The sequence below is a fragment of the Conger conger genome, chromosome 4 (genome assembly GCF_963514075.1).
Source record: "Conger conger chromosome 4, fConCon1.1, whole genome shotgun sequence".
NCBI classification, from domain to species: domain Eukaryota; kingdom Metazoa; phylum Chordata; class Actinopteri; order Anguilliformes; family Congridae; genus Conger; species Conger conger.
The window spans coordinates 2749992-2766991 of NC_083763.1; the positions used below are offsets into that span (position 1 = coordinate 2749992).

The following is a 17000-nucleotide window of genomic DNA, read 5'->3' on the forward strand; positions in this document are numbered from 1 at the left end:
ACATTAAAATGATGTCACGATCAGCAAATATAATAATAATAATAATAATAATACAAATAATAATCATCGTCATCATCATAAAAATAATTTGTTATTTAGCTGACACTTTCATACAAAGGGACTTACAGTTGATTAGCCTAAGCAGGGGACAATCCCCCTCTGGAGCAATGTGGGGCTAAGGGTTCTTATCAGTTCTTATCATGGCTACACTGGGGCTTGAACCACCAACCTTCCAGATCCCAGTCAATCACCTTAGCCACTAGGCTACAGGCACCTTAGCCACTAGGCTACAGGCACCTTAACCGCTAGGCTACAGGCACCTTAACCGCTAGGCTACACGCCTCCCCATTGTATTTATGCAGGGCTTTTCATAGCGAACATGAGCTGGCACTGCGTCAGAAGATGACGTGTGATCCTGAGCTGTCCTGGATTAGCACAAGACCTTCCTCCAATGACTGGCGGGGGGAGGAAGACATTCTTAGAAATTCAAAACAAATCTTGGAAAACGGGGCAGCACATTCAAATTTAACTCGGCAAGTGCCCACACGTTGAGCTTGACAGGTACAAGGACGGGGAGATGGAGTGAGGGAAATCAAAGTCGATTAGAAGGAATAATTTTTTTTACAGAAAAGGAGCAACGCAGAGATAAGTACAAGCCCGCTGTTTACACAGCGCTGTTCCGTCCTGTGTGCACACGCCCAGACTCCGTGCGCCTGTGCTCTCTCCGCGTGCGTAGGGGAAGGTCGTCGTGCCCTTTACTGGTTCTGCGATAGTGAGAGTCGTTTTACTGCTCCGACGCAGGTCTAATAACACAGAAAAACCCCAAAGCCAATCACACTATTTCAGTTGTTGTAGCGCGTTGTCTTTGTGTGGCGTGACATGAAAGTAATCAAATTTCCCCAGGAGGGACAATAAAGGACCAACACTAAGAACATAAGACCACATAATGATGAGAACAGGCTCTTCAGTCCATCGTTTGCCGACTCCTAATTTACCTCCAGACTAAAGTATCCGGCGCTGCGTTGAGCCTGGGTCTCTTGCTCCACTACGTGAGCTGGCAGTGCGGTAAAAGTTACTCTGGATAAGATACGCTGCTAAACGCATGTATTGTAATGTAATAACTGCAAATGCAGACAGCACCACAGACCGCACTGTCTTCCTGATATCATTATGGAATTCACATTTGGTTAAACAAACAAACAAACCCTCAGTTAAACTCTCCCTCTGCCTCCTCTTGCTAAAGTGATGATTAAGGATCTTAAATGCTTCGCAGTTCCTACCAGGAAGTGCTTCAGTAACACTAATGGAGGTGATGAGCGGGGTTAGACCTCTACAGAAGCGCCTGTTCCCTGTGACCTCCTGGTGACCCTGCTGTCCCCTCCCTGTGGGGTCAGGCCTGTCTGCACTGCTGCCCCCTGGTGGTGGAAGGACCAACTGCAGTGGTGAGGACCGCAGAATCACCTTCCACCGTATACATTACATTACATTACATTTCATTACAAAGCATTTATTGAACGCTTTTATCCGGAGCGACGTACAGCAAAGTGCAGATCGAACACAGGAACAAGTGTGAAGAGGACCCTAGAGGACAGTACGGTTCCGACTCCTAGCGTGACCATACAGATATACACCAGGGATCATCAGATCCTGGTCCTTGAGGGCTAACTGTTGGTTTTCCACCCTCCCTTTACCGGAGAGTGAGGTGTGAATCCTGTCTGGCCAACGAGCAGTAATTATGAACCCCACCCTTTTCCAGTGTGATCAGCTCAGGTGTTTCCTGTGATGCAGGAAGTTTCTCGGCTTGTGTTTACACTTGGTGTAGCGAACGTGCCTTCAGTGCTTCCGCGATGTGGCTCATGCGCTCGCTGGTGTGGGAATGTTGTTAGTCATGTCTGTCACGGGTGAATGCACACGTGTTCTTTTGATTGTATTTTGCTCCGGATACGGGTATGTGCTAAGCAACGGCATGGTGTTGTGATGCAACGTAAATTCGTTTTCTGTCTCACATCCTGTAGCTCAGAGATACGCTCCTTCAGGAGAACTATTCAAGGCACTTATTGAAAGAGCAGGTGAGTTAATCCCGGCTTTCCCGTAAAATTCCCCGGACACAGGAGCGGGTCTCTCCGTCAGACCAAAACAGGTGTGTGAGGACACGTCTCTCAGAGAATAATGAGGAGAGAGTCGAGTTTCTCCCGGGCTCTGGTGTCCCTGTCCGTGAGTGTTTGGGAAGGATCGTCTCACGGCGCTGGAGAAAGCCGTTTATCCGTGAGGATTCCGGCATTCCCTCCCCGGCACGCCCGTGTTTTTTTCTCCATCGCCCCGGGAACGGAGACGTTTGAAGTCGAAGCACCCGCGTGACTCTCGGAAAGCCGTCCGCACGAGCGGCCGAATCCGAGGTGCCGTCTCCGCCTCGTGGGAAAACGGGAATCCTCCGGAATAACATCGCTCCAGAAGACAGGCAGAGGAAAAGCCCCTCGGATGCCATATCGGGTCACAGAAAAACAGGTCAGGGAACGCCGATGCGTCACACATCCCAAAGTGCACAAAGGTATTCACTCCGGGATTCACTCCGGGAATCACGGAATTCCGGAGGTGTTCTTCAGTTGCGAAAACACAGGAAAAAGGGAAATTGGGCGGGCGAGGGGTGAAATTGCAGGACCCTTTCCGCTGGGCGACACTCATCTGTGTCCGTCTGCGCAGTAATAGATATAACAGCCTGGAGACAGGGCACTCCGGGGAAACACCACTGCAGCTAGGAGAGACACGGCAGTATAGGGCCCACAGTGTTCGGGTGTGTATTTGGGGTACAGTGTACATTATGGGGGTGTGTATGGGGTGTGTATTTGGGGTACAGTGTACATTATGGGGGTGTGTATGGGATGTGTATTGGGGGTACAGTGTACATTATGCAGGTGTGTATTTGGTGTACAGTGTACATTATGGGGGTGTGTATGGGGGTGTGTATTGGGGGTACAGTGTACATTATGAGGGTGAGTATGGGGGTGCACATTTGGGGTACAGTGTACATTATGGGGGTGTGTATTTGGGGTACAGTGTACATTATGGGGGTGAGTATGAGGCCTACAGTATTCATGTGTGTATTTGGGGTACAGGGGCGTGTATTTGGGGTACAGTGTACATTATGGGGGTGTGTATTTGGGGTACAGTGTACATTATGGGGGTGTGTATTTGGGGTACAGTGTACATTATGGGGGTGTGTATTTGGGGTACAGTGTACATTATGGGGGTGTGTATGGGGGTGTGTATTTGGGGTACAGTGTACATTATGGGGGTGATTATGGGGGCGCAGTATAAGGCCCACAGTATTCAGGTGTGTATTTCTGTGGCCCAGCGAGACTCCGGATCTGTTTCCACTTTCCCCCCCACCACCCCCCGGTTCCACGGGGGCTTCGGGGCAGAACGTCAGGCTTCATAAACGCTTTTCCGAAGATGGAATACCAATATAGGAAGAGCAACAAGGAACGTCTTTCTTTCTCACCTCCCCCCCCCCCCCCCTTCCCCTCCGTTGCCAGACGCGTTCACCCCCCCCATCGCTGCGAGCTGCAAGACCTTGGCTGCCCCCCCCGATTCCTGCACTGATTCCTGATCCCTGGACATATATTCAAATATTAATATTCATATACACACGGGCTCTGTGTGGGGGAGACGGGCAGCGCACGGCGACTCTCTCCCGTGATTGGTCCGCCGCCGGCCCCCGCGCGCTAGGGAAGTTAGCATCGCGCTACACAGCGCTGTACTGGGAAACCTGGAGGTACCGGGCAAGCCTCAGCTCCCAGGTTATCAGGAGCACAGTGAGGAGGACTGCGTCAGCCGCCGTACGCTGCTCTGGATAAAAACATCTCCTGGTTTACTGTAACTTTGTGACAAACCTCTTATAGTATCTTTTCAGGGTACAAAGAACACAGCGGTTGTAAACTGCACTGCACCAGTAGTCCCCATTGGTCTCCTGCTCATCAACGCTTGATTGAGCAATTAAGAGTCAGGTGGTCTATTTGGCGGAACCGCTGATTTTAAGGTAAACACCAAAAAGGACCCGGAACTCTCCGCGACCACTATCGTACATTTTCAATTCAACGTTGTGTCCTTTTGCTGATATTACCTTTCCACAGTAATGCAATGCAGTGGGACTCTCACATTCTAGAGTCTGGTGTCTTCAAACTACCATATCTGCAGTCATAACACCTTTAATTTAATATCTTTATTTTGATCATTACTGTCATTACTTTTTGATTTCATATCAAGCCATGCTCATCTGGGTGCTTGCCATAGTTTGAAAGAGTTGTGCAATGAATGACTCAGCAGGAACTATTATGGAACAAGATCGTACACTGAGTACGAGTTGAGTACACTCAATTTTTGACAGGATGTGAAAGGTTTGATTCTTTAGAAGGATAGCATTAGCCCAGACTGTAGCCAACGTCTTCTGCCAAAAATATCCCCTCTTCTCAGCAACATCTCTTTCTAGAGAAACGCAACACTGTTTCCACATTCCAAGACACCAAATGATCCTATTTGCAAATCATCCTGGGTGATGTTTGGGCCAGTAAAATAATGAAATAAAGAGATTATCTGGAGATTCCTGCTGATGGTCCAGTGTTGATTTATCAGAAGCACAGGTGGGTTCACAGTAACTCCCTGATTGATCGGGAGTTCTCCACAAAGATCCCTGTTTTCTGAGAGTGTATGCTGAAGGTTACATATAAAAATGGCTTTATTCAGATTCTGTGCCTTGATATTTATAACATATATAATATAAGATAATGGTGAGGTAAGGTGTTGTGATCTTGTACATTAGTAGGATATAAAAAAGAAAATGGTTCATGAAATCCATAATTTGCTACTTCTAAGGCACAAGTTTATGTTCATTTCTGAAACTGATTGAAGTAAAACATGAATAGGTTGTGGATAGATATTCCCCATGAATTCAACATGGGACCATTGTTTTAAACGACATTGCCAAAAAGAAAGAACATTAACAAGTAAGACCAGCCTACAAATGAAGACTCTCTTTCACATGATCATATTTGCATAGAACAAACAATTGTATATGATTTAAACTGCAAAGCATCATGGTCTCTCTGCTTGTCCACAGTTAATTCTCTCCTCTCTAAAACAAATGTATTTACCTGTTTATGGTCTAACAAGGTTTAAGAAAGTCTGAAATCTCCCTTGAATTTTAAAAACATCATCAGGTCTTTGTAGCCCGTGCTTTTCTGTATGTCATGACGTGATCGAACATTGATCAAAACTGTATTTTTAACAGCCGAAACAAGCACCACAATAATACATCAAAAAATACAAGCAAAACCAAATCATGGGGTGGGGAAACCTCTGACAACCCCTGTTTGCTGACACAGAAATGATATATATTTTTTATGACTTCAAATGCTGCTTTCCCACAAAGCCATCTGTAGACAAAGACGGTTATAGACTGCCGACACAAGAGGCCACCCGAAACCAAGAGGGCTGCGTTCTTGTACCTCCTCAAAGGCCCGACGTGAACAGCGCCTCGCAAGCTGGAGTGTGTTAAACGGGACTATTAAATTAGCCCTCGCCTGAAAAAGCACCAATGCGCTACATCAGTCAACCAGCACAAAACAAACCGCCAAACCCCCCCCTCCCTCATCCCTGCGTCAGGGGGCAGAGACCCCTCCACACCATCGGTCATAGACATTCCCAGCACGCTCCGAGAAGTCAGCGTTCCATTATCGGCGCTCCTGGTTCTCGAGATGGGATGGGGGGGAGGGACCGGGGGGGTGGTCAACAGACCAATAAAACAGGGTGCCAGAAGAAGGAAAGTCGGGGGAGAAAGAGGCAGAGACGTGCGCTGGAAGCCTCGGCGCTGAAAGTGGCATTGTGCGGGTCTCTTCGCCGGCACCACGGCGGGGTCATCTCGGGAGGGTCGCCCCCCGCCGGGCGTCCCGGGTCACGTGACCCGCGGGACCAGTCACACGGCCCCGGGGGCGGGGCGGGGAGCACTAAAGCACAGCTGAGACTCGCTCCGCGCCCCTTTGAAGTCAGAGAGAGCCGCCTCATCGATCATTAATTTAGAGCGCCCCTCTCCTTTCTCTGCGTCTCTTTTCTTCTCGTCCCAAACTCTTGTTTTTGAGTTCCCTTTATGTCCCTAATGAATCTGTGACACGCCAGCACCAAACCCCCCAACAAACGCCACTGGTGCGGAGTCTGGCTTCACCCCCAACACACACGGCAGTGCATGCTGAAAGGCACATTTGTTTCAGGGGTTTAAAACTCGAGGCACCACACACACACACACACACACACTCATTACAGCATAATTCTGCACACAAACGGAGGACCACAGTCACGTAACTTAACTGACAACTTTCACATCTCTACGACAGTCTGCGCTGGAAATATCATGTTAATTCAACAGTTTATTTCAGTTCGGTTATCTACCGTAATTGAAAACGTTTCAGTAAATATCTGCCTCTATTGGAAGACAAATACTCTGAGAGAGTCAACACTAACACTAAAACACATCTAACGTTTTACCATGCATCGCCTTCCTATCCGAAATGGGTTCATACCTTCCCTAGACTGAACACAATAACGAACATTGTAGTTTCTATACGTCAGAAATACAACTTTGCTTTTCCGACAAGGCGACCTCTGCATGCAGTAAAATCGTGATGTCTGTGCAGAAGCACTCTAAAGGTGGGCTGAGTGGCAGGCTGATGGTGGTGTTTTTATGGTTCACCAGCTCGTTCTGTCTATGATGTGTGAAATGATTTACAGAAGCCCATCCTTCAGCAACGGACAGCAGCCGTGAATCAAAACGTGCAGGACGCTCACGCTCTCTGCGGAAGCCACATCGCTCTCACCTTACACTGTGAGTGACCAATGTGAGTGACGGCAAAAACTACATTTCCCAGAAACACCGGGGGGGTAACGGCATCATGGAGATCCCGCCATGTCTGATAGGGCAGAAAGAGCCATCTTTCAGATAAAATGAAGGTGACAGACTCAGAGTGGTGCAGCTGTGGTAACCATGACTACTTACACAAATAATAATTAGACACACCCGCAGACACATTCAGATATACTTTGCTGAACCCCGTGGGGTCACGTGTCCTCTGCGTTTGACCCATCCTAGTTACTTAGGAGCAGTGGGCAGCCACAGTGCCGCGCCCGGGGACCAGCTCCAGTTCTGAGGCCCGTGCCTTGGTCAAGAGCAACGGCAGGAGCTCACCCAACCTGACACAGCTGTCTTAAGAGTGTGGGAGGAGTACCCAGAGAAACCCACGCAAACATGGAGAGAACATGCTAACTCCACGCAGAAAGGATCCGGTTGCCCAGGGTTCAATGGTGCTAACCACTACACCACCAGTACAGACACAGTACAGACACAGCACTGACACACTACAGACACACTACAGACACAGCTCTAATACACTGCAGACACAGCATTGACACACTACAGACATAGCACTGACAGACTACAGACACACTACAGACACAGCATTGACACACTACAGACACAGCACAGACACACTACAGACACAGCACTGACACACTACAGACACACTACAGTGGCTCTCTGGGCCCATTGCAATGACAGCCATCCTGTGCCTGGTTCCCCCCAGTTCAGAGCACATTTCTGCATTTGTCTAAAACTCTGCTCTAAATGAGCCCTGTAATAATATGGGAGATCTGACCTTTTAGCAAAATGTTTTGATAAGTTTAATTATAGCTGTGTTTGTGTCCACCTGTACACAGCGAATTAGCTAATTGAGGGGTAATTAGCCTGCATCCTGCATCCTCATCAGCTCTCCCGGAGTGGAGTCTCCCATCCCTGCTCTAACCATAATGCACATGATTTCGAAAAAAGGTTGAAATCCAAACAAAAAGCAGGCTTTAGTCATTAATTGATGAAATTTGCCAAAGTGAAAATGTGTCAGGATTTCTCAGAATCCGGCCGGTGTAATGAACGGAAGGCGGGGTGTAGTTGGAGCCGGTTTTGGCTCTGAGAGAGCGGATGAAAGCGTGTTGCTCGCACACAGGACCCGCAGTCGTGGAGAGTCCCAGGAGACGTTCCCGGAGAGGCGGGGGAAACGCGCTTGTTGCTCCCTGACGGATCGTGGCCCGGGCACGGTGTGTTGCTCCACCTGAAAGCCTCGAGACTGGAGTTAGGACCCGCACTCCGTAATCCACTGCACCGCCGCCGAGACGTTTCACAGATGTATTTATTTACTCAACATCCAGCCCTTTGTGCGTATAGTCCCCCAATCATGGGGCGAAACTCGAGAGGCGCGGCGAGAAACGGTAAGAGTAAAAATGGTCGTGTGACGTAACTGCATTCAGAGGAAGGGATACGTTTCTGAAGACTGTTCTGTGTTCCAGCTCTTATTTTTATAAAACCCTTAACCTCTCACTCTGCAGCGAAACAGTGGCCAGTGGTTTTTTGTTGTTGCTTTTTTTAGACTGAAGTGTACCTGGAGAGTGGGACACATGATCTGAGCTTAATTCGGAGCGGGCTTTCCTGTGCGGATGCGTTGGTTCCCATCAGGCTGCATGTAGCGCTCCCTAAAGCTGATTGCTTATAGCAGGCCGGGACGGGTGAACTCCTAACCCCGCTCCGGTGGCATGCCCCCATTTTCTTCTCCAGATTACCTTCTCAGCCCTCCGGTGCAAATCAGCGGCGGTGGAGATCAGCCAGAGTTCGGGGGGGCGAATGTGCTTTCCCTGACGTCTGTTCTGATATCACTCACCGGGATCTCGGTCCTGATCACAACGCGCGCCCTCAATCCCCCGCCAATCAGCCCCCCCCCCCCCCCCGGCCCACATGTGGCTCGGGGGACCACAGACAGAGCGGGTCGCCGGGCGATGACCGGGAGGCTGCAATAACACCCGAAGCTCCGCGCCTCTTCAAAGCTGCAGAGAGCGCCGCACACGTTCCCCCCGCTACGGAATATGAAAATACATATTCAACCGGTGGCCAAATCCCAAGCCCTCGCAGGGCACTCTGTCACAGGTCATTAGAGGGGAGGAAACGGTAATAATGGCTGAGATACGGGCCACCACACATGGTATGTATCTCAGCGCAGGCCCAGCGCTGGGTCTCCACTCGGGTTTTTGATACCAAGGCTGTAATTTGGGCGAGTTAATCCAACGCAATGAAGCTGGTGAAACGCTGTTGTTCAATCAAGCCAAACTCTGAGCAAACTGGCTGCTTTTGCATATTCATGACATTTACAAACACGGTAGAAGTCTTTAAGTATAACAATGCTGTGAAGAATTAATGTATTTGTGCATTTTATACTGTACAAAAAATATATTGAAATACCTGTTCATCCATATATTACACCATATATTGAAATAGATTTAGAATTGCCTGCAATATATGTAAATGTACTGTATTACTTTCCCGTGTGGGTGAAAATGGTCTCTCCGGCCGTCGAGCTGGGAGACATATTGTCAGCCTGCTTAACGATACAGGATGAGCCCCTCTGCACAGCCACACCATGGGATCAGCGGCGTCTTATAACGCTCTGGGAGTTTCTGAATGAGGTGAAGAAGTGTCAATAAGGGAGTTTGCGTTCTCTGGAGGCAGGATCCCCTCCTCCCTCAGTGAGACTGGGACCTCCAGCGACGGCCGAGGTGTATTTATACGCTGTCGGCCATGTCAGCTGCAGACACACTGAGCCCTGCGTGAAGCCCTCAGCTTTGGCACAGACAAGTATTTTAGGGGGACACAGTTGTGGCACAACAAACTTTCAGGGCATTTTTTTCCAAAAATAGCCCCCAGATAGAGCTTATGATTTAATAATTGTGCCGTGTATATTTAAACATGAGGGGATTTGGGAATCGGGACTTGCACTCCGGCACTCCGACACTCCGACGTGACAACCGGCATTCCGGGGAAACTCCGGCTGGTGTTTGTTTGGCCCCTGGAGGCGATTGGCTGACGGGCGTCCCGCCCGTGTTCCTCTGTGACGGGGCAGGACGTCCCATCACGGATCCGTGGAGCCACTAGTGCTCCGCCCACTCCGAAATTACACCCAACAGTCCACAACATGTCGTATCTCAACTTGAGGTGAGACGGCCATTTCACTAAAGTATGGAGTTCCAAGGTCATTTCATAGCAGGTGTTTCCACGTTGACGCAGCACTGATAACAGCGGGACCACGTTTCCACGGTGACGCAGCATCGCTAACATCAGGACCACGTTTCCACGGTGACGCAGCATCACTAACAGCAGGACCGTGTTTCCACGGTGACGCAGCATCACTGACAGCAGGACCGTGCTTCCACGGTGCACGCTGGGAGCCTGAGACAGGGGGTCCGTGCCGGGCTGCTGTGCTGAAGCAGGCTACATGTGGTTCAGGCTCCAGAGGTGGACCGACTCCAGCCATGATTGCTCTGTGATTGGCTCAGCAACAAACAGGGTCCCGGGTCAGAGATAAGCGCAGAAACAGTTGATTTAACACTACAGAGCAGATAAGTGCTTTTCAATTTTTTCGGAAATAAAGTAGTACGTGCTTAATCCTACATCTCTCTTGCCCCCGCTGACAGGGAGGTGGGTGGTGGTGGGGGGGGGGGCTGGCGGTATGGGGGGGTCATGCTGTCGTCTCCCAGTAAAATATAAAGCAGCTAAAGCAACACTGAGTAACAGGAAGGCGACAGTCAGACCATTTCCAAAATAAACCTCTGTATCGTCTCAATGAAAATAAATGAGATGAAATGACAGCTTCCCATCGCTTAACGTGACGTCTCCGGGTCTGTTAACGATGTCTGTTAATGAGGAGAATGTACAGACCTCTCTGACGCAGGCAGACGCACGCGTCAGGAGGAAGAGGACGGGCCTGCTTCATCACAGCGCACCTGTGACGAGGTACAGTTAGATTTATACACCCCCCCCCCCCGCCCGCCCGCCCGCTATAACCAACTTCCCAAGGCGCTATCAAGCCCGAATCAAAAACACATAAATCCGTTTCCCCCTTACGAGCGGGACAGGGTTTTAATCTGCTTTAATTAGCGCGTCCCGTTAAATTCCTAAGTGGCTGCCTGTAAACGTGGGCCGAGCGCACCTGACGGGCGATCCGTCGCCTGGCGGAGGCGTGATTAACCCCGCGTCCCGCTGGCCGCCGCGCTCAGCCCCGCCCGCGTCCCCGCGCCCGCTCATTACGGGGCCCTGCAGAGACAGCGCATTACCCTTGGAGCCCGGCGGTGTGATTTAGGGGCGCGTTACACCGCCGCGCGTCTATAAATACATATCTCACCGCAGCCCGAGGGCACAGGCCTGCAGGGCCACGCACAGCGAGGGTGAGGTGTTCACTCCCGAAGTTTCACAACTTTCTGCAACCGTCTTGGAGATATGACATCATTATATGCCAAATGGCCCTTCATTAGAGAGGATGATAACCTATGGCATACTATTCTTGGGAATAATAACTTATAGCATATTATTTTAGGGTTGCAACTTTCATCGTCATATGCCAACGGCGGTCCTGATGCACCCGGCGGACAACACAGGGGTGAAATTTAATGAGAGAGGAAGGAGCCAATCAGAGCTCCTCTGTGGAGGTGGGTTATTATTATTACAGTTTTTTACAATCGTTTTCACACTTGTCTCAATACCATGTCCACTTTTTCAAAACTCTTCACACAGTGTGCTTTTGAAACACACACCTGAGCAAATCAGTTAACCTTTGGTGCAAAAGGCACTTCAACCACCAAAACACTTAATATTTCACCCAAAAGTGACTCATGCTGCTATAACTATAGCGCATGCTTTCTCCCATAAGACTACTTTTTCACTCAATGTACAATGAACTACAAAACACAAACAACTTGGAGCATTGCTAAATACATATATTATGTGTTTCCCTTTCCTCTATTTTTGCATCCACAAATATTTCAAGCCAAGTAGCTACAGAAACTTCTGATCTTTTGGTTTGCCTCTCACAATAGATGTCATGACTGAGTGTGGTAAATTTACAGTAAACTGTAAATGAATGAATGTTTTACTATATTGGAAACCCAGAATAACAATTTTTACTGTGTAATGTAAAACAATATATGATAAAGAAACAAATCACAAAAGCAACAGTATTCTTCAGAGGGTTTACAGTATTTTGACATTTGTTCTCACAGTGCAATATACTGTAATTCAGAAAAGAAAAATACAATACAATCAATTACTCAAAATACATTACAATCAATAACAAATACATACCAAAAAGCAATATTTTCACTATATACAGTAATTCGCACATATATTGTCTGCCTATCAGCATCAGAAGTCTACTGTTGGCCTGGCCCATCCATCCTGTCCTCTGCATTTGGCCATAGATTTTCATCAACATCACTCCAAATGTTATCTCTTTCTATACACCGAGGAAAACATCTCTTTGTGTGGCTTTTCCAGCCCTGGATGTGTTCCACTGTTATGTCCATACACCCAGCCAGCATTGCATCTGGAAGTGACTTTTCATGTGGGTGGTGGTTCTATATATTGGTATCTGAGTACCTTGACACCCTCAGAGTTCCTGTCAAAGGTGACAGTGTACAACCGTTTCATCCTGATCTGATGTTTCTGTAGCACTCTTGAAATGGTTGTAGTGCTTACATTGTCAGTGTTTGGAAATATGTTGTTGTCTGCGATTATGTTGTTGCATATTTCTCTTAGCCTGATGCTGTTGTTGACAATGACCATCCCGACTATTGTATCCTCCTGTTGAGGCATAAACATTCTTCCCCTTCCCCCTGTGTGACTGTGTGAGGTAACCGCTGGGTCCTGTAGTGTGTCACAGACAAATGTGCACTGATACATCTGCTTTTTCTGGAGACTTTTCAAATCACAGTACTGCTGTAATATACACATCAATTGAACTCCTTCAGTCAGAATGCTACAAATACTGTATAGTACCTGTTGGTTTGCCTGAAAATCCTCACTATTGAAGCCACTGTGGATCTAGGCAAGTTTGGTTGAACCCTCAACCTGCTTCCCTCAGGGACAGACCATGATTTACCAATGACTGTGGCTCTGATTTCATCAGACACAACTGTTCTTGCTCTTCCGCAACATCTTCTTCCTCTGCCTCTGGCTGCATCCATTTTCCCCACCAAGGCTAAAGAATTCAAATGCCAATCCAAAGATGGCCCCTTTTGTGTATGTGGTAACGGGGCACAAACAACAAACACCTGGGCAGGTTGTTCACTGAAATGACAGCCAGGTGTTTCAGTAGTACATATACAGCAGTAATAGCGGAAAAATCTCTTCAGTAACAACTACATCTATATTTACCCTATATACGTGCACATTTCAATGCAAGTATGATCACTTTTGCACAGATGGTAACAAGGCTGCAAACAAAAAAATTGAATAAACTGAATAAACTTTCTGCTCAAATCAGAATGATCTGTCTTACGTATTTCAAGCATATAGTTTCATTTTTCTGCCAAAATGCAGCATATTTCCTTCCACAATGATCAGAATTTTATTGGGTTTTGAACTGAAAGTTAACTGTTTTGAACAGAGTATCTAAATGTCTGCGAAATTTGCTGTATTTGGACAAACTTTTGCTGGTAGTGAACATTGACTGAGAGAGGTATTCATGAATTTTGGAAGAAGTGGTGATTGAATGCCTTTAGTATGAAAGCAATGCAAAAATAGCCACAGTTTAGTTCACATAGTCTAATGATATGGTGAATGTGTTAAGTGTTTAGAAAAAGTGGACATGGTATTGAGACAAGTGTGAAAACGATTGTAAAAAACTGTAATGAGGACTGAACTCAGGGCAGGTGCACACCGCAGTTATGAACACAAAGGAGCTGAGGGTCAAGCCCAGTCCATTTCCGTTATCTGACGAAAGACTAAAAATAGAACGTTATGAAAATGACCACAGAGATGTGGATAATCTAAAAAACCTGAAACCCCTTTGTGACGACTGACTAAAAATAGCATGTAAATTAAAAAAAACGCACTGTCCCCCACATGCCTCTGCTGATATGAAGGATTTCGACATACTCGCGGTCGGCTCAAACTAGTCTCCCAAAGGGATTTCAAAACTTCTACTACGGGGTTAAAAGGTTAAAGTGACTCCAAAGGCAACCCCACCCCCGCTGCCGGTAGCCATAGTAACAGCGCTGCAGCAGTGACTCAGTTGATGAAATAGTTTTGAAGGTTTTATGTTTGTTGTTTGATGAACGCAGCTCAGACAGTGTGAATAACGGGGACGTGCTGTGGAGGACGCAGTGTGGCTGTGTGTGTGTGTGTGTGTCTGTGTGTGTCTGTGTGTGTGTGTGTGTGTGTGTGTGTGTGTGTGTAGGGTGTGTGTGTGTGTGTGTGTGTGTGTGTGTGCCAGTGTGTGTGTGTGTGTGTGTGTGTGTGTGTGTGTCTGTGTGTGTGTGTCTGTGTGTGTGTGTGTGTGTGTGTGTGTCTGTGTGTGTGTGTGTCTATGTGTGTGTGTGTGTGTGTGTGTGTGTGTGTGTGAGTGTGTGTGTATGTCTGTGTGTGTGTGTGTGTGTGTGTGTGTGTGTGAGTGTGTGTGTGTGTGCGAGTGCGTGTGTGTGTAGGGTGTGTGTGTGTGTGTGTGTGTGTGTAGGGTGTGTGTGTGTGTGTGTGTGTGTGTGTGTGTGTGTAGGGTGTGTGTGTGTGTGTGTGTGTGTGTGTAGGGGGTGTGTGTGTGTGTGTGTGTGTGTGTGTAGGGTGTGTGTGTGTGTGTGTGTGTGTGTGTGTGTGTAGGGTGTGTGTGTAGGGGGTGTGTGTGTGTGTGTGTGTGTGTAGGGTGTGTGTGTGTGTGTGTGTGTGTAGGGTGTGTGTGTAGGGGGTGTGTGTGTGTGTGTGTGTGTGTGTGTAGGGTGTGTGTGTGTGTGTATGTGTGTGTGTGTGTGTGTGTGTGTGTGTGTGTGTGAGTGTGTGTGTGTGTGTGTGTGTGTGTGTGTGAGTGTGTGTGTGTGAGTGTGTGTGTGTGTGTGTGTGTGTGTGTGTGTGTGTGAGTGTGTGTGTGTGTGTGTGTGTGTGTGTGTGTGTGTGTGTGTGTGTGTGAGTGTGTGTGTGTGAGTGTGTGTGTGTGTGTGTGTGTGTGTATGTGTGTGTGTGTGTGTGTGTGTGTGTGTGTGTGTGTGTAGGGGGGTAATGGGATGGGTGTCTCTCTCTGCACTCGGCTCATTTCACATGGCCGGTCACATCTGTCAGGAGAAAGGCTGAACACATGAGCAGCAAACACGGCCGTGAGCTTCTAATGGAGGAAGCACAACCCCTCCTCACCCTCTCACCCTCCTCACCCTCCTCACCTTCCTCACCCTCTCACCCTCCTCACCCTCCTCACCCTCCTCACCCTCTCACCCTCCTTACCCTCCTCACCCTCCTCACCCTCTCACCCTCCTCACCCTCCTCACCCTCTCACCCTCCTCACCCTCCTCACCCTCCTCCCCCTCCTCACCCTCTGCAGACTGAACCGTGCATGACGGTCCTAAGGTAGGGTGAAGGGTTAACGTGGCGGCAAGACGGCTGTCCAGAAAGTCTTCAAAGCCATCAAACACATGCAGCCTCCAGTTTGTGAGTCTGTATGTCAAAAAAGAAGCAGCTTATGTAAACAACACAAGACAAAAAAGCACTACACTACTGCAGAATACACCACAGTGAGCTCTGTAAGGAATAACCCTACTGCAGAATACACCACTGGGATCTCTGTAAGGACTAACACTACTGCAGAATATACCACTGGGATCTCTGAAATGGTTGGCATTTATATAGCGCCTTTATCCAAAGCGCTGTACAATTGATGCTTCTCATTCACCCATTCATACACACACTCACACACTCACACACCAACGGCAATTGGCTGCCATGCAAGGCAGCAACCAGCTCATCAGGAGCATTTTGGGGGTTAGGTGTCTTGCTCAGGGACACTTCGACACAGCCCGGGCGGGGGCGCTCCAACTGCCAGACGACTGCTCTTACTGCCTGAGCCATGTCGCCCCGTGTCTGTAAGGACTAACGCTGTGGACGCTTGGGCTGTCACTCAGGGGGCGGGGTCTCGGCTGTTCTGCTTGGGAGGCAGGAGACCCAATCTGCTCTCTGCTCTCTGCTCTCTATCTCTGCTCTCTACTCTCCGCTCTCTCTCTCTCTCTCTCTCTCTCTCTCTGCTCTCTATCTCCGCTCTCCTCTCTCTGCTCTCTCTATCTCCGCTCTCCGCTCTCTCTCCGCTCTCTGCTCTCTCTCTCTATCTCCGCTCTCCGCTCTCTCTCCGCTCTCTGCTCTCTCTCTCTATCTCCGCTCTCTGCTCTCTCTCTCTATCTCCGCTCTCCGCTCTCTCTCTGCTCTCTGCTCTCGGCTCTCTCTCTGCTCTGTGCTCCAGCATCTGCGTCTGCAGGTGGCTGTTGGAGCAGTGAGGAGGAGACAGAGGCCCGAGTCCCCATGAGGCTGTTATCAGCAGGGCCACACGGGCCCCGGCAGGTACCCTGTCACCTGTCACCCCCCCCCCCACCACCACCTCTCACCCCACCAGTCCTGATGTCAGATTTATAAAAAAAAATATTCTGCTTTTGCTTTGCTTTCTGCACACTATTTCTCCTTATGAATATACGTTTCACATGTATACTTTGTTAGATACACTTTTTTTGGGAGTTACCACATTATTCATATTATCATTATCGCTGCTTTCACGTTGAGGTAATTTCTCTGTTTTCGCTGACACACTTTGGGTTGCCAATGACTGAAACTATGAACGGTGCAGGGCAGATAAAAGTTTGAGTATCTTTTTAAAAAAATTTTTATGAAACATTATTTGGCTTCCTATTGGTTACAAATGTGGCTTCTGGGAGGTGATGTCACAGGAGTGGATTCTGGGGCTGAAGAGTTCTGCTCCCCGTGCCCCGGCAGCGCCCCCTTCCCGCCGTGTCCTTGTGGCGGTGTTTCTGTGTGTTTCTGTGTGTCTCTGTGTGTTTCTGTGTGTTTCTGTGTGTTTCTGTGTGTCTCTGTGTGTCTCTGTGTGTTTCTGTGTGTCTCTGTG

The 17000-nt window shown here is 48.4% G+C and overlaps 1 protein-coding gene across 1 annotated transcript in view; it reads right to left on the reverse strand.

Moving 5' to 3' along the window:
* The window catches only part of LOC133125970 (intestinal-type alkaline phosphatase 1-like), a 65555-nt gene that overhangs the window by 46217 nt on the left and 2338 nt on the right, over nt 1-17000 (reverse strand). The window contains exons 4-6 of the mRNA XM_061237730.1: nt 11070-11173; nt 9858-10301; nt 8825-8913 (exon numbers count right to left, since the gene is read on the reverse strand). Coding sequence (XP_061093714.1) covers nt 8825-8913; nt 9858-10301; nt 11070-11173 — 637 coding nt within the window. The remainder of the gene's footprint in view (nt 1-8824; nt 8914-9857; nt 10302-11069; nt 11174-17000) is intronic.